Here is a 17,859-nt window from a genome sequence, read left to right as displayed (position 1 = left end):
CTGCTGCGGGTCGCACACTAGTATAGGACCGCTCGCCGCCAGGCTCGCAGCGCGCACGCCGCGCTGCTGCTGCGCTCCCGCACACTAGTATAGCCGCCTCCGCTGCTCGCCGCCAGGGACTGGCCCGCCGCAGACGCGCACGCCGCGCTGCTGCTGCAGGTCACTCCCGCACACTAGTATAGCCCCCTCCGACCGCTCGCCGCCAGGGACTGGCCCGCCGCAGACGCGCACGCCGCGCTGCTGCTGCAGGTCACTCCCGCACACTAGTATAGCCCCCTCCGACCGCTCGCCGCCAGGGACTGGCCGCCGCAGACGCGCACGCCGCGCTGCTGCTGCAGGTCACTCCCGCACACTAGTATAGCCCCCTCCGACCGCTCGCCGCCAGGGACTGGCCCGCCGCAGACGCGCACGCCGCGCTGCTGCTGCAGGTCACTCCCGCACACTAGTATAGCCCCCTCCGACCGCTCGCCGCCAGGGACTGGCCCGCCGCAGACGCGCACGCCGCGCTGCTGCTGCAGGTCACTCCCGCACACTAGTATAGCCCCCTCCGACCGCTCGCCGCCAGGGACTGGCCCGCCGCAGACGCGCACGCCGCGCTGCTGCTGCAGGTCACTCCCACACACTAGTATATACATACATCATACAACCTGGTATACTTTATCTATTATTAATGGTCCTGTTTCTATATTACGTTATGAGCTTTACGGGCGATGTAGCGACAGTTAAATAAATTTATTAATTCGTAATTTTTTTTAAGAATTAGTCTATTGTTATTAGTGAAAGCCTGTCAGTGGCTTACTGTGACATATATATTGATTTTATTTAAGATGTACTTGAATAGCCTTGGTTTTCCTTTAATAAATAAATAAAAATAAAGTAATTGACCTTTTGCAGGAGTGCAACCGCGAGCAGTTGACTGCGTGGTGCCGCGCGGTATCGTCCGCGCCGCTGGCGACCGAGTGTCTGCTGCGCGCCGCGCACGCGCACGAGCTGCGCGCGCACCTGCCGCGCCTGCTGGACGCGCTGCACCGACAGCGCGCCGCCGCACGCAGGACACACGTGGACCACGCGCTGCAGGTACCGACCACGTAGCGGGGAGCGAGTGTCTGCTGCACGCTGGACGCGCCGCAGGTACCGACCACGTAGCGGGGAGCGAGTGTCTGGACGCGCCGCAGGTACCGACCACGTAGCGGGGAGCGAGTGTCTGCTGCAGGCTCCACGCGCTGCAGGTACCGACCACGTAGCGGGGAGCGAGTGTCTGCTGCACGCTGGACGCGCCGCAGGTACCGACCACGTAGCGGGGAGCGAGTGTCTGCTGCAGGCTGGACGCGCCGCAGGTACCGACCACGTAGCGGGGAGCGAGTGTCTGCTGCACGCTGGACGCGCCGCAGGAGACCACGTAGCGGGGAGCGAGTGTCTGCTGCACGCTGGACGCGCCGCAGGTACCGACCACGTAGCGGGGAGCGAGTGTCTGCTGCAGGCTGGACGCGCCGCAGGTACCGACCACGTAGCGGGGAGCGAGTGTCTGCTGCAGGCTGGACGCGCCGCAGGTACCGACCACGTAGCGGGGAGCGAGTGTCTGCTGCAGGCTGGACGCGCCGCAGGTACCGACCACGTAGCGGGGAGCGAGTGTCTGCTGCAGGCTGGACGCGCCGCAGGTACCGACCACGTAGCGGGGAGCGAGTGTCTGCTGCAGGCTGGACGCGCCGCAGGTACCGACCACGTAGCGGGGAGCGAGTGTCTGCTGCAGGCTGGACGCGCCGCAGGTACCGACCACGTAGCGGGGAGCGAGTGTCTGCTGCAGGCTGGACGCGCCGCAGGTACCGACCACGTAGCGGGGAGCGAGTGTCTGCTGCAGGCTGGACGCGCCGCAGGTACCGACCACGTAGCGGGGAGCGAGTGTCTGCTGCAGGCTGGACGCGCCGCAGGTACCGACCACGTAGCGGGGAGCGAGTGTCTGCTGCAGGCTGGACGCGCCGCAGGTACCGACCACGTAGCGGGGAGCGAGTGTCTGCTGCAGGCTGGACGCGCCGTAAGTACCGAGTACAGGTAGCAACCTGTACCGAAAACTGCTATTCAGTCTATGCTTGAATCAATAAATCATTCCCATTCGTTCCTGTAACATTTTGTTTTAAATGTTTACCAGGAAATCAACGCAAATGTGGCCGCAGATGAGCTGGTGGTGTACCGAGCGTGCGCGGCCGCACTGTCGTCGCCGCCGCAGCACCCCGCGCACCTGATGCTGTGGCGGCTCTTCATGCACATATACCTGCAGCGCCCGTCCTGCAGCCCGTAAGTAGTCCAATTGTCAAATTCCAATTAACTAATAAAGGCTACGTAATAATAACGACCTGATTCTACCTAAATGTATCTTAATTAAAGTTAGTAACTCATTTTATGGTAATTGCATTTGTAATGACAAAAACATAATATGTACAACAGGAACGCACCTAGAACATTCCTCTATTGTAATTATGTTGTTTTTATATTTGGTATACATATTAATTTATGTCATTGTTATTTACTTTCTGTGAGAGGAACAATAAAGAGTTCTTTTTTATTTGTTTTTAGGAACGAGGCCACAGCACCAATAGGACCGTTGTTCTTCAGCGGGATTGTAAAGTCGCGAATGCTCTCAAATGTAAGAAAACGATTACAAGAAGTTATAACATACCATCAGAATGAGGCGAAGTCACTCAGCGCTACTTGCACTACTCCGAACAGTGAGGCTGAAGCCAAAACCCTCACGATTTCAAAATCGAATGAAACGAAGCGAGTTAAATCGAGTAATGCAATCGATAGTGACTTGCCGCCTGGTTTGACAGCTACCGATTTCACTGGGGAAGCGAGCGATGAAAGCGATACTGATAGTGATGAGGAGGATCTTGAAGAAGACGAGAAGACCGATACTGATGAAGTGCAGCAGGCGGTCAGTGAAACTGTAGAAGAGGATAAGACCAATCTGATTAATTACCATGTTTGTGCTGAAAAGTAAGTAACGTGTTTTTGTACTTCACTAACAATAAAACGGCGCACCCGTCTGCGCTAGCGGTATACGCTGGTGACGCACCATTGGATCATGAAGGCAGTTCAGTTGTCCAATCGTGTTGAAATAACAAGGAATTAACCATGCTGGTTACAAACTGATGCAGTACTAACCCTATCATTTAGTATTCAATCAAAAGTGTCTGTCGCGTACCAAGCAGTAACAAAACGCAATACAAAGGGAGCGTTCTGATTGGACCGCACACCCATCCAATTTTAAATACGCAAAGTAACGTACAAACTTAAAATATCAACCGACCAACCTCTCTGGACGTTTCGACTAGGTTGCACTAGCCGTGGTCACGAGCTGACTGGAGTAACAGCGATGTCAATGTAGGTAGGAGACAGCAGTTTTTCTTCATCTCGAAACGTCGAGAGAAGTAAATACCTTCATTTGCCATAAAATTATTCGTGTTACGACCCGGTTAATAATTTAAATAATGTATATTAAACACGAAAGTTTAAAAGTCAAAATTACTCTTCGACAACCACATTGATAACATTGTTACGAAAGCTACACAAGCACTCGGTTTTCTTATGCGTAACTCAAGTCTTTTTCAGCAAGCCAAAACCTTAAAAATATTATACTGCACGTTGGTTAGAAGTAAATTGGAATACGCTTCGCAGATTTGGAATCCTAGATACAAAACCTACATACTACGTCTCGAAAATATTCAAAAGAAATTTATTCGTTTTTTAGCCTACAGATTACGAGATCCGTATGATTCATCTAGGTATCTTGAGTTTTGTAAAAAACACCACCTTCTGCCTTTGAAAAATCGCGGATATAACATATCTCATGAGAATAGCCTCTGGTGCTGTCGATTGCCCGAATCTCCTGGGTAAATTATCCATTAATGTACCATAAACAAGGCACAATCCTCTTCTATCTGTTCCCCTAGTGTCATCGAACTATAAGCAGAATTCATTTCTCTGGCGAGCTAAACAATTTTAATAAACTATCTAAAACAGTTAATATAGATCTATTTTTTAATAATATTAAATCAACGAGACACCAACTAAGTGAGCCCTTCTTTAAATAACAATTAATTATTATTGAAAATCATGTATATGTATATATTTCTATAAATTTACTATTTGTTACTGTACTCTTGTTAATTAATTTCATATTCTCTGTTAACTTTATAATGCCTTTATACGTAGTGATGTAAAACTTTTTAAGAATTAGTCTATTGTTATTAGTGAAAGCCTATCAGTGGCTTACTGTGACATATATATTGACTTTATTTAAGATGTACTTGAATAGCCTTGGTTTTCCTTTAATAAATAAATAAATAAATAAATAAGTAACATATTGTCCTATTAGGACAGGGCTCTGGTGTTAGGGCTGTGTCTTTTGTTATTGTATATTTATATATAAGACCTTTAAATCCAAATTTCTTGAAAAATATGTATGGTTTCAGAGAAAGTTGCTGAATAAAAGTTGTTCGTTACCATGGATACTGTAATATCCTTGTGGCTCCCATTTATTTGGGGTCGGCGTAATATGTTTTTCTGTCCCTTCCATTCCTATACGCAGTTGTGTACTCACTTCCATACCATATCATCTTTCACATAAGTCCATCTATTTTTCGGCCTTCCCTTTTCCTCATAACTATCCACAATAATATAATTAAAAAACAAATGTATTATTATTAAAAGAATGGTGCGCGAGTACTCGCGGTGGTTGGACGAGGGTTCGCAGACGCACGCGATGCCGCACCACGCCGACCTCGCGCGGTACATGCCCGAACAGGTGAGGTGCAAACACTATCCAACACGTACAATCCTACATACACTATAAGTATCAAATCAAAATATCTTTATTCATGTAAGTCTATTACAGACTCTTATCTTATGTGAAATTTACCGACAGTTCGAAATGATTTCGAGATGAGAAGAACTGACAGGAAACTCAGCTCTCACTCTAACATTTATTTGAAAAGAATACGTTTCAAATAAATGTTGTACATGTCTACAAAAATATAAATTCATTTTTAAATTCAAATTTGGGAAAAAAGAGTGACCACCAGCATATGCTATTACAAAAGCAAATAGTCTAATCAATGTTCGTAACCCGAACCCGTTACGAGTATGACGGAATAATCATGAGTATCATTATTAGGTAATAATATTTTAAAAGATCTCAGCGAATAAACAGCAGAAGCGACTTCATTTTATACTACGTAAAGACTTCCCCAGTTAATTCGAGGTACTGTGTACAGGCACTGTCGGCGGCGTGGCAGGCTCGCCTGCGGGGGCTGCGGGCGGCGGCGGGGCCGGGGGCGGGGGCGGGGGCGGCGGGGGACGGCCAGTTCCCGCTGCCGCCGCCGCCGCGGCCGGGCGTGGCCCGACGCCCGCCCGTCTATACGCCACAGCCCACCGTCTTCGAGACAGCCGTCGCCAACTTACTCGAGATAAAGGAATACTCAGAAAAGAGGTATCTTTCTTTACGATCATCATTTATGACCTGTATCATGATTAAGCTTCAATAAGAGTCAATTTGTGATACTGATAAAAACTAGTAGTAATATAAATAAAAAACTAATAAATTTTACTGAAATGTTAAGTTTTCCACAACGTTGACCTCTTCAATTACAGACAGATTATGTAGAATTTTTAAGAAAATACGAAAATTCACAATGTAAAGTATTCCTTCCCTGTAACACCTACTACACTACACACGGTAGATTAGTACCGCGTTATAAGAAAACACATAGGAGTATTCCCATATAATGCGTTTTTGCGATAAACTAAAAATATTTTAAATAAAAAAACTTATAATCATAAATTTTACAGTACACAAATATGTGGGAAATCTCCGCGTTATATGGATGAATGCCCATGTTAACGCGTAATATGAAAATGCTTTATAAGAGTACTGTGTTATAGAGTGGATTACTGTACTTTGACAATTTGTTTAACTATAATATATACTCTGTATACAATGTTTAATATACTGTGGTCTGATCGTTACGATATAGCCGATCAAGAGGGCCGACACTGAAGTCACCAGTTGGCGACTTGACGTACACAGACGCCCGTTCACTCCTCGCATACATCGACAAGTACGTCAACGATATCGAGCAGTTTGCCCGGTGAGTGATGCCAATTTTTTTAACTACTCAAAAGCTGTTTGCCGCAGCTGGCCTTTACAACTTCACCGAACGAAAGGCGAGTGCAGATGGCAATTCAAACACGGAATACCTTCTGGAACCTAACCACTGATTGCAAACAATCTAAAGTGGCAATTCCAAAAACGAACCATCGATTAACAACACGTCTACTTGATCTAGATAGACATAACCCCAAAATAATGATAGGGACAATAACGGGCCATTGTTCCTTAAACAAACACTTATACAAAATTGATGCTACAGACAGTCCCCTTTGTCGGGGCTGCTTTGAAGCTGAAGAAACGGCGGCTCACGTAATCCTAGAGTGGCCCAACAACGAAAACAAATCCTCGGAACGGTGAGGTCGCTCCGTGAAAACAAGAAGCCTGTGAAGACACCAGGAAACTTCTGCGCTTTTGGGAGGAGCTTGGCTGGCTACCTTAGTACTCTGGCTCTACACGCATAACGGCCCGTATGAGAGGCTAATTGCGGAGACTGGAGTCCAACATACATTTACATTTACCGTACCTTCTGGAACGTCTGAAGACCGATTCCTGATGAATACGACTTTCATATGCGGATACTGCTATATGTGTTATGTGTTCGAACCTCGGGTAAGGTCGTAATTTCAATCCTCGTTTGAATGGGACAGGGGATTGATAGGAAGGGAACGATGATGATGCTAGATGTCTCTGTTACTGCTTTAATAATTATTATTGCAAAATATATATAGTTTAGCGGTTTTCTTATTATAAATTTATTGTCAGTGAGTGGTGTAGTGAAGTGGATCGCATCACGTCGCTGGACGGCCGGCTGCTGGAGCTGGTGGTCCAGCTGCGAGTGCCGCGCTCGCTGCCGCCGCAGCGGAAGGCCTGCCCGCAGAACTGCAAGCCCATCGTGCTAGTGCCCGACGTCAGTGTTCACTTGCATCTCATATAAATAATCAATATACATGTACGAAACTTCTGGATGCTATGACCAATAAATGTATTACTTTTGGAGTGAAACTTCTAGATAGATGTATTAGGTTTTTCGGTCACGAAAAAGCATAACCAGTCTAGACAGTAGAAATAACGTGTGTAGAATTGGGCATGGAAATATGAGTGGAAGGAAAAGAGACATGTGCAGGAGAGTGAGAAAGAAGTAGGTAGAAAACAAAAGGAAAGAATGTTAACTATAATTCTAATTCTTTGCTTTCACCTATTTCCACATATGTTTAAAAAACAGTGTCTTTCTAATATTTGCAGTAAAATAATTATAGACTTAATATTTTAGGTTCAAGAATGGTGTAGATCAACTGGCGCAGAAAACAGTATTCGAGAAAATAGGTAACTATTAATTATAATATTTTATTATTCTTGTAACTTTAATGCAATAAAACTGTTTGCTTAAATAAGGGAAGATTTAATGGATTTATATATTGTTAGGGAATTTACTCTCTGCTACCAAAATGTTAGGGAAAGTACTATGTATATATATAGGGAAAAATATTTGGAAGCGTCTGTCGCGTACCTGTATGGTTCTGTATGGTTCTGCGGATTTCTTGGGATTCAGGGTCTCGAAGATATCTTCGCTAGCTTTCCAGTTTCACAGTAGGTTTAACACAGTTCTAATTTATTTCAATTCACAACAAAGGAGCGCGCGCGTCAGGGCCGCTGTACTGTCAGTTCAGTACTGTAGGTAAGGGAGTGGAACAGAAACCGCGGGAACACAAACTAACGGACTCTAATATAATAATCTGTGCTTACGATGGTACAGGGTAAATTTTGAACATATATATTTTTTTAATTCTGATACCATAAATCTGAGCACCGTTACTGGAAGCGCCACAATCTTCTTTATAGATCATGATATAGATGATTCCGACCGTTATTGAGTCTACACCCATATTGAGACACGTGCTTCGCCTCTGAACGAGGCATCATTAGGCATTAAATAGAGTTCGCATGTAGCTTGGAAGCCTAATGTTGACTGTTCGGTGACTAAACTGCAACTTTTGCGAAACTTGCAATAAAATAATAATTAAGAATAAAAAATAAATAAAATAATAAATAAATAAAAATAAAATTATTTAAAAGAGCAACACGCTCTTTTAAATAATTTTATTGTTACTTTACGTTTTTAAGTTAAAGTATAATATATGAATTTAAACTACCAATTAGCACTAATTTAATTAAATACTCAAATAGAGAAAATATTAAATATATAACCCAACTGGTTGAGTAACTAAATAAGTGTAAATCAGTCGTAGTGATTAGAGTAGACTATAGGTGAATTATTGTTTGTATGATGCAGGACGAGCGCGCGCGCAGCAGTTCGTCGTTTAATGCGTCCCGCACGCGTTGCGGTGCGAGCTGCCGTCGCTCTGCTAACTCTAGCCAGGTAGTTACCGCACTTTACATATTTATTTATTACTAGCGATGCGTCAAATACCTAATGACCACCGAAGCTATACTATGTTGCGCCTGACTTCGTTGGTTGTACACGCTGTCGGGGTACTATCATCATTTCAGCCCGGAAGACGTCCACTGCTGAACAAAGGCCTCCCCAAAGATCTTGACGACGATCGATCTTTAGATGCTTCCGTCCAACGCCTGCCAGCGATCTTGACCATATCGTTGGTCCACCTTATTCGTGTGGTGTCGCCGTAAGAATAGAACCACCCTGCAACTTCCCATGGGTGTCGTAAAAGCGACTAAGGGATTCGACCGGCAGCAGCATGTTCTTCTAAATATTACCATCACACTGCGATCACCAACCCGCATGCCAAGCGTGACGTTTACGGCTATATCCCATGCTATCAGCACGGTACTAATAAATAAATAAATAAATAAATAAATAAAGGGGCTTGTACGATAACAGGGAGATCCGCAGTGCGGAGACGGCGCGGCGAGCGGCGGAGCGTGCAGCCGCCGCAGACCGCGCCACGCCCGCGCTGCACGCCTGCACGCCCGCACGGGACGCGCTCATAGCGCACGTGCAGCACCTCGCACAGGTACACTGCTTCATGATCCACGCCCGCGCTGCACGCCTGCACGCCCGCACGGGACGCGCTCATAGCGCACGTGCAGCACCTCGCACAGGTACACTGCTTCATGATCCACGCCCGCGCTGCACGCCTGCACGCCCGCACGGGACGCGCTCATAGCGCACGTGCAGCACCTCGCACAGGTACACTGCTTCATGATCCACGCCCGCGCTGCACGCCTGCACGCCCGCACGGGACGCGCTCATAGCGCACGTGCAGCACCTCGCACAGGTACACTGCTTCATGATCCACGCCCGCGCTGCACGCCTGCACGCCCGCACGGGACGCGCTCATAGCGCACGTGCAGCACCTCGCACAGGTACACTGCTTCATGATCCACGCCCGCGCTGCACGCCTGCACGCCCGCACGGGACGCGCTCATAGCGCACGTGCAGCACCTCGCACAGGTACACTGCTTCATGATCCACGCCCGCGCTGCACGCCTGCACGCCCGCACGGGACGCGCTCATAGCGCACGTGCAGCACCTCGCACAGGTACACTGCTTCATGATCCACGCCCGCGCTGCACGCCTGCACGCCCGCACGGGACGCGCTCATAGCGCACGTGCAGCACCTCGCACAGGTACACTGCTTCATGATCCACGCCCGCGCTGCACGCCTGCACGCCCGCACGGGACGCGCTCATAGCGCACGTGCAGCACCTCGCACAGGTACACTGCTTCATGATCCACGCCCGCGCTGCACGCCTGCACGCCCGCACGGGACGCGCTCATAGCGCACGTGCAGCACCTCGCACAGGTACACTGCTTCATGATCCACGCCCGCGCTGCACGCCTGCACGCCCGCACGGGACGCGCTCATAGCGCACGTGCAGCACCTCGCACAGGTACACTGCTTCATGATCCACGCCCGCGCTGCACGCCTGCACGCCCGCACGGGACGCGCTCATAGCGCACGTGCAGCACCTCGCACAGGTACACTGCTTCATGATCCACGCCCGCGCTGCACGCCTGCACGCCCAAGATAGATAATTACCTATTTCAGTTATTTCTCCTGACTTAAAGAGTGAGTTAGAATTAGGTCTACTTGAGGTAGCGAAAATGACGGCAGAATTTTTACATTTCATACTTGATTACATAAAACATAAACCTAGTTCACAATACATAGAATATTAGCCATATATATAATCTATTTTTATCTATACACGCTAATATTCATCATTATATAGGATTCATAACACAGTGGACTGCTTTATGACTTAAATACAATTTTGATACGTGGACAGAAGTGGTTGAGCGGCGACGGCGAGACGGTGGTGGCGCTGGTGTCGCGGTGGGCGGGCGGCGGAGCACTGCAGGCCGCGCTGGTGGGCGCCCTGCTGCAGCCGCGCCGCCTGCCGCCCGCCCAGCGAGCGCGCGTGTACGTGGCGCTGCTGCACGCCGCGCTGCCCGACCACGTCGCCTTCAGCCACCTCTCCAAGGTACCGCTCGCTGTACTGCCTCCCCCTGCCCAACTGACATCTTTTGTATCTTGGTCTATAATAGAACACGTGTTTGTGTGTGCGACAGTTCGAGATGTCGCAGTGGAGCAGCGAGGCGCCGGCGGAGGCCCGGCGCGGCGTGCTGGAAGCACTGCTGGCGGCCACCACCCGCTGGGGCGCCGCCGTCGACCAACAACACCACATGCTGCTCGAGGTACGTTCGACTTACAGCTTTTTGTCCGTATACTTAAAAATAACCTTATATAAGTACTAGTTTTTACTACTAAACTAAATAGCTGTACGTAACTCAATAAAATTGGACGAGAAAAAGGAATATACAAGGATGAACATAAACTATCTTTTAACAAAATAAAGTAGACAATGTCGCGCGTTACAACTAGTATGAATATAATAACGTAGTATGTACGGTGTAAGGAATAATTGTCCATTGGGTCCGTTTATCGTCAGATGGGCCATAGACTTATTTACCGCCATCGTAGATATAAGAAAGCCAATTAAACGGTCGTGTTGTGTGTTATAGTTGGTGGGCGTACACAGCAGTGCGGTGGTGACGGCGGACGAGGCGTGCTGGTACGTGGTGGCGGCGGCCAGCGAGGGCGCGCGGGGACGCCTGCCACCACCACACTACCACCACCTGCAGCGCGCGCTGGCTCGCCTCGCGCACCACCTCACCGCGGACCAGGTGCGTACACGGCGGCGGGTGGTGCGGGCGGAGGATGCGTGCTGGTATGTGGCCGGGCTGCCATTTTTTAAAGACGTCAAATTATATCGTCTATAATAAACTGATAAAATAACTTATTTTGATTTATGAATTTATTTAGAGCCGTGAATTACATAGTCATAGTCACGTGGTTATTCGTCGTAAATAATTACATAATATACAACTAGATTTCAGGTATCAACCGTGTCACATTTTCATATGAAAAAATTGTTTTTTATATGTTGCCCAAATTAGGTATGAGCTCTCTTAAATATGTTGAGACTACACTTGTGATATAATATTTCATAGCCGACACTATATACACGACTACCTACATACTATAATCTAAATCTATACATCTATACATATAAATAAAATTATACATGCATATGAATATTAATACGGTACATACTTACGCCAATATAACATTTTTTACGATTTTTGTCTGTCTGTCCGTCTGTTTGTTCCGGCTAATCTCTGAAATGGCTGGACAGATTTGAACGGGACTTCTATTGGCAGGTAGCTGGTGTAATAAGGAATAACTTAGGCTACTTTTATTTTAGAAAAATAAGTTACAGCTATAATAATAAATTAAGTAGCGGCACCTCATCACGTCATATATAACGCTATAGGTGAGGATAAGCATCGCGCTACAATGTAACTAATACGAATCATATTACGGCAGCTGGGCAACGTAGCGCGAGAACTGGGCGGCATGTGGTGGGAAGTGCGTTCCCGGGCACCGGCTGCTGCAACGTCGCAGCACACGCAGCACGCAGCACAGCAGGCGGCCGGGCTGGCTGCGCTGCTGCGAGACATCCTGCGGGCCTTCGTGGCTGCCGCGCGAACTGCCAGCTACACACCCGAGCGGGGTACGGTTTGTTGCACATACAATACCATTATATATTGTTCAAATTATGATAATAATTTATGATTGTGATATTTTTTTGTTACTATAACATTTCGGTGTCGTCTAATATCAGGAGTGATTAATTAATACTGAAAAGAACTAAACATTTTATTTACTATTAATTAAATTGTGAATTATTAAAGAGCGAATAGCAGATGGAATAGTAGACCAATGTTAAAGATAAGGAATCTTACCCTACCATTCGTATCGTCTAGTTCAGTTAGTGTATATATTGTGAACTGTACAAATAAAATTTTATTTGATAGTAATAACCATGGACAAATCACATAGCGCCATCTAGTCCCAAGGCAAACAGAGCTTGTGTTGTGGATCACATTTGATATAAATACTTAGATTTTTTTTGTAAATACGTACATAATATGCCTAGAAAACGCCCAAACCGATGCAGACAATCATACTTAATAATAAAAATCTTTGTACCGTGCGAGGAATCAAACCCGCGATCATCGAAAATAATGCGGTGTGCTTAATTATTTAATGTTATAAGTGCAATAATGGTGTATTACTATATAAGTTTGTTATGATGGTTATAACACACGAGGCGGAATTTCAACACGAGTCGAAGCCGAGGACGTAATAGAACTGTTGAATACGAGTGCGTTGTAAAATGCGTGTTGTGTCCGCAGTGGGCACGTACGCGTGGTCGGCGGCGCGGGAGGCGTGGTCGCCGTGGCTGCAGCCGGCGGCGGGCGTGGCGGCGCTGCTGCCCGCCCTCCTCCACCACGCCGACCACGACGCGGACCACACCACGGACCATTACGGAGACATGCTCACCAGCTTTGTCTCCATGCTGCGTGTCCTCTGTGATGATTTTCCCGGTCTGTAAATATTTATCATTGAACTTGTGTAGGAATTTAAGTGGATGGTTAAAGTATTTTCAATAATAATGTGTATCGCGATGGTTATCATCATCTCATCACTGTTGCGTTATATATGACGATGTTGCTACTTTGTTTATCTGTTTCCTATAGTGTCTAGGTAGTGAATACAGGTGTAATAATTGAACTACATTAGTAAATATATTTTATAGTGTGCTTTCATGTCTTATTAGTTATTCCACAGATTATATTTTCCAAGACAAGTTTAAGATATATAAATTATTAATAATATATAATTCTCTCTGCTCCATAGTCTGATGTCCGCCATTTTGCAATTATAATTAATCGATGATGATAATCAAGCGGAACGTTCCCTGAGCTTTTAAAAGCATCCATAGTAAAACCCCTGTATAAGAAAGGTAATAAAGATGATATGGCAAATTATCGTCCAATCACATTAATACCAATTTTCTCAAAGATCTTTGAAAAATGCATGTTGACGCGATTAATGGATTTCTGTAACAAATATGAAATAATTTCAAAAGACCAATATGGGTTCCAAAAAAATAAGTCGACAACACTTGCCTCATTTTCTCTCATAAAAACAATTTTGACAAATATAAACGACAAAAAATACACTACAGCTGTATTTTTCGATCTTTCAAAAGCTTTCGATTGTGTATCCCACAAAGTATTGTTGAATAAACTGGTAAACGTTAGAATAAGAGGCCTTGTCCTGGATTGGATAGCTTCTTATCTTAACAATAGAAAACAATGTGTGACAATCACAAAATTGGATAAATATAATATTGTCACACCTTATTCTTCTGGATACAGATCAAATAAATATGGAGTTCCACAAGGAAGTATATTGGGGCCCATACTATTCTTACTGTATATTAATGATTTAATTGAAATAACTACAAATAAATGCATTGTCTTTGCAGATGACATTTCTATTATAGTAACTACTGATAAAAAATATAAAAACATTGAAAGACCACGAAATTGATATAAATGAAACTATAACTCTAATAATTAAATGGCTTGACATGAATAATTTGACAATAAATGTAAATAAAACTAATTATATTAATTTTAATAAATTGAAAAATGAAATCTGTCATCTTAATGTTAACTACAGAAATATACAAATTGAATCAGTTAATGAAACAAAATTTTTGGGTATAATGATAGATCAAAAACTTAATTGGACAAAACAAATCGAAAATATTAGTAACAAAATTAATAAGTTTATATATGCAATGAAGCGTGTTAAAACATAACAAACAGAAAGACTGCACTTACTGCATATCATGCATATGTGGAATCTGTACTGCGTTATGGACTATTAATATGGGGAAATGGTACAAATATGATAGGGCATTCATTGCTCAAAAAAGTGTATTAGAGCATTGTGTGGTCTTGCACCGTACGAGTCATGTCGAACACGTTTCAGAGAACTTGGACTACTGACGCTTCCATCGCTTTATATATATGAGGTAGCTGTTTTTGTAAAACAAAATTTAAATTCATTTACGAAAGCTCAGGACATTTATCCAAGAAATACCAGAAATCCTAATAGATTGGTACTTGCTAAAACCCATACAATGACACAGTACACAAAAAACTGTGAAAATATGTGTATAAGAATTTATAATTGCATTCCTGAGACATTAAAGACGAATAAGAAAATATTATTTAAGAAGACATTACGAGAATGGTTAAAAAATAAGGAATTTTACAGTTTAAACAATTTTTTTGACAATGTATAAATACCGACTAGAGAGTTTCTTTCTGTATAGTTAATTATGTATAATTTTAAACAATACTATTTTGCATGCCACTACTATGGCAAAACACATGATACTAAGTTTTAATTACCATCTTTTATACTGTGTTTTTTAAGCAAATAAATTATTATTATAATTACTTTAAAAAAGCGCTAAATCACGCACTATTGAAGGACGCGAGAATGTGTGAGCTGAGGTCGCGGTCTTTCTCGTTCTATTTGTCGACATTTACTTGCACCTTCTTTTCTGACTATCTTGTAAAAGTCTATTTAGTAGAAGAGCGTACGTGTAAATGCAGCTATTAACCGATTGTTTAGTAAGGTTTTCTAATTAAAATTTAAAAGAGTGGCATATATTATCAGATATGGAGCGGCACCTTCTGGGGCAGGTGTGGGAGTGGAGCATACAGACGTACGTGTCGGTGCAGGGCGCGCCGGCTGCGCAGGAGTGTCGGCTGCAGATGTCAGCGTTATTGTCGGCGCTGTCCCGCCTCCCCTGGCAGAGACACCAGTGGGTCACAGGTCAACACGTGCATGCCGCGCTGCAGGTATATATGCCTCATTTAAATATATATATATATTATATCTATCTCTATCTATATATTATATCCTATATATATTGACCTAAATTGTAAGGTTTCTTGTTAAAACAAACATGTTTCTGAAACCAAGACTATTCGAAAAGAAAACCTTCATCATAACAAAATCAGCAACAACGACTCGCGGGCCTCGAGAAGCCCGTGCACTCATACAACCAAATGCAACTAACGCAAAAATAAAAATATTTTTATTCATATAGGTCTATTACAGTCTCTTATGATATGTCTAATCTGCCATCAGTTCGGAATGCTTTCGAAATGAGAATGAGAGAAGAGAAGAAACTATCTACCTTATGTATGGTCTTCCTCTACTATTTTTCATATTTTTTGTGTACCAATACGTTATAGCTTTACTCCATTGGTCTTTCCCCCTTATTGTATATCCCGCCAACTCCCATTAAGGTTCCCACCAACTTCCACATAGTTAATTTGTGTCTATTTTCTTATCGTTGTTATTTTAATTTCATCTGATAATTTTTCAATCACATTTAGTTGAAAGTACGTACTTATTGTGCACAGGTCTGCCGCAGTCCGGACAGAGAGATCACGGCTTGGTGTAGCGCGACGTTCTCTGGTATAGAGGCGGATACGTGGCTGGGTGACGTCACGGGCGGTGACGTCACGTCGCCGTCGGCGGGGGTCGACCTGGCGCGGCGGCTCGCTGCTCTGCTCTCACTCTTCACCGCCGCCCCTATGCCTTACACTGCACAGGCAAGTACATCGCATACTATATATAATGTATATATATATCACTCTCAATGTTTTAGTGATTTTATATTGTATACCTATAGGGTTACAGTGCATTCGTTATGACGTTTAAAAATACAGTAACAGTGATAATAAATAAAATTTACATTTTTAATCTGACATTTTAAATATTATTCATGTTTTAATTCTTTTTCAATTTTCTAAATCCATTAGCAATTGGAGGCTGCGTGTCGATTGCCCTGGTGGTATCTTCCTGAGACGACTCTGGATGAAGCCCTTGATAACTACTTTATTGAACACTACGACACCAATCTGCCATACCACGAGATACCGCAGTTCAGGTAATATATTATCCGTTTTTTACGTTATGCATGTAACATATGAATATAAATAACATTAAACACATATACACACAACCAAATTATTTTTATTACAATTTTTGTCTGTGTCTGTTTGTTCCAACTAATCTCTGAAATGGCTGGACCGATTTTGACGAGACTTTTTTTTGGCAGGTAGCTACTTTTACTTTAGAAAAAATCTTTTATTTTAGAAAAATAAAGTTAAATTCCACGCGGACGTAGTCGCGTATACAGCTAGTTAAAAATACTTTAGGATGTCAGAGAACACTCTCTGCCCTAAGTTTTATTTATTCAAAAGTCTGCTAGAAAGGAAGAAAATGCAGAAAAATCTCTGTCAATACGTCAACATTTATTAATATACATTTTGAAAGCTTTGATAGGTATGTATGTAGTAGTATGTAGAATGAAGCTTCTCTGAAACCATACTGTTGTCCTTGACTTAGATTCCAGGGTATCGGGTTGAATTCCCTATAGTATTGACAGTGATATGTTAATTTTACTAAACAGAACCAAGATTTAGAACTAATATTATGTGATTAATGTGTTATTAAAGATCACTTACAAAAATAAGTCAATCCTTGCACACACTCTTCTTACTATTAAGTTACAAGTGCAATAAAGAGTATTCATACCTATTAATTATCAAGAAATTATATTAATCCATGAATTTCAACGTCACAATATAGTTAGTAATAGTTGTGATACGTACATTGCAGCGTGTTGATGCACGAATATATATTTTTTCGGACTACTCTAATGGCTGCAGTTGGCCTTTATAGTTTCACTGGACGATAGGAGCCAAGTGCAGATGGCACTCTAAACCCGCAGAAGGACTTATGGAGCAGTTGAAAGCTAGCTACTGTCTGATGGATACGAGTTTAGTATGAGGCACCTAGGTGTTCGAATCTCCTCAGACTCAGACCGTCGTGATGTCGATCCCCGTTTCAATTGGTCGGGGAATCGATCGGAAAGTCACAATGGTATTTAATTAGGCTAGTCCTAGTTTAGATACTATTAGTAAATTGTGTATTTAACAAAAATGTAATAGTTTATAAGAAGAATAATTGTAACTACGTAAATCGGTGTGACTAGGCCCATTGTAGTTGGTGAAATGATACCAGCGGTGGACTAATGGTAGAAGTTATAAAAGATGTGAAAGAACTCGCGGTGCCTAATGCATGGAACGCCCGAGTGAGGCGCTGCGGGAGATCGGGTTCGATGCCGGTTCGGACGCCCCGCTGTGTCCGCAGGGCCCGCAGCCGTCCGCTGTCGTCGCTCGCGCGCCGACAGGTGTCAATAAA

At 44.1% G+C, this 17,859-nt stretch overlaps 1 protein-coding gene across 1 annotated transcript in view; it reads left to right on the top strand.

The window, feature by feature from the left end:
• LOC131848628 (uncharacterized) overlaps nucleotides 1–17,859 on the top strand; it is a 36,108-nt gene that overhangs the window by 13,282 nt on the left and 4,967 nt on the right. The window contains exons 19-37 of the mRNA XM_059198549.1: nucleotides 895–1,077; nucleotides 2,147–2,292; nucleotides 2,572–2,991; nucleotides 4,708–4,801; nucleotides 5,271–5,485; nucleotides 6,030–6,143; nucleotides 6,929–7,073; nucleotides 7,437–7,489; nucleotides 8,457–8,543; nucleotides 9,024–9,244; nucleotides 10,051–10,124; nucleotides 10,436–10,630; nucleotides 10,719–10,844; nucleotides 11,172–11,333; nucleotides 12,037–12,223; nucleotides 12,909–13,100; nucleotides 15,256–15,440; nucleotides 16,011–16,202; nucleotides 16,413–16,540. Coding sequence (XP_059054532.1) covers nucleotides 895–1,077; nucleotides 2,147–2,292; nucleotides 2,572–2,991; nucleotides 4,708–4,801; nucleotides 5,271–5,485; nucleotides 6,030–6,143; nucleotides 6,929–7,073; nucleotides 7,437–7,489; nucleotides 8,457–8,543; nucleotides 9,024–9,244; nucleotides 10,051–10,124; nucleotides 10,436–10,630; nucleotides 10,719–10,844; nucleotides 11,172–11,333; nucleotides 12,037–12,223; nucleotides 12,909–13,100; nucleotides 15,256–15,440; nucleotides 16,011–16,202; nucleotides 16,413–16,540 — 3,119 coding nt within the window. The remainder of the gene's footprint in view (nucleotides 1–894; nucleotides 1,078–2,146; nucleotides 2,293–2,571; nucleotides 2,992–4,707; nucleotides 4,802–5,270; nucleotides 5,486–6,029; nucleotides 6,144–6,928; nucleotides 7,074–7,436; nucleotides 7,490–8,456; nucleotides 8,544–9,023; nucleotides 9,245–10,050; nucleotides 10,125–10,435; nucleotides 10,631–10,718; nucleotides 10,845–11,171; nucleotides 11,334–12,036; nucleotides 12,224–12,908; nucleotides 13,101–15,255; nucleotides 15,441–16,010; nucleotides 16,203–16,412; nucleotides 16,541–17,859) is intronic.

This window comes from Achroia grisella, unplaced genomic scaffold, assembly GCF_030625045.1.
Source record: "Achroia grisella isolate CSIRO2021 unplaced genomic scaffold, CSIRO_AGI_Agris_v1 utg567, whole genome shotgun sequence".
NCBI classification, from domain to species: domain Eukaryota; kingdom Metazoa; phylum Arthropoda; class Insecta; order Lepidoptera; family Pyralidae; genus Achroia; species Achroia grisella.
Note: the sequence above shows the minus strand (reverse complement) of the source record. Positions and strands in the feature narration are given on the sequence as shown.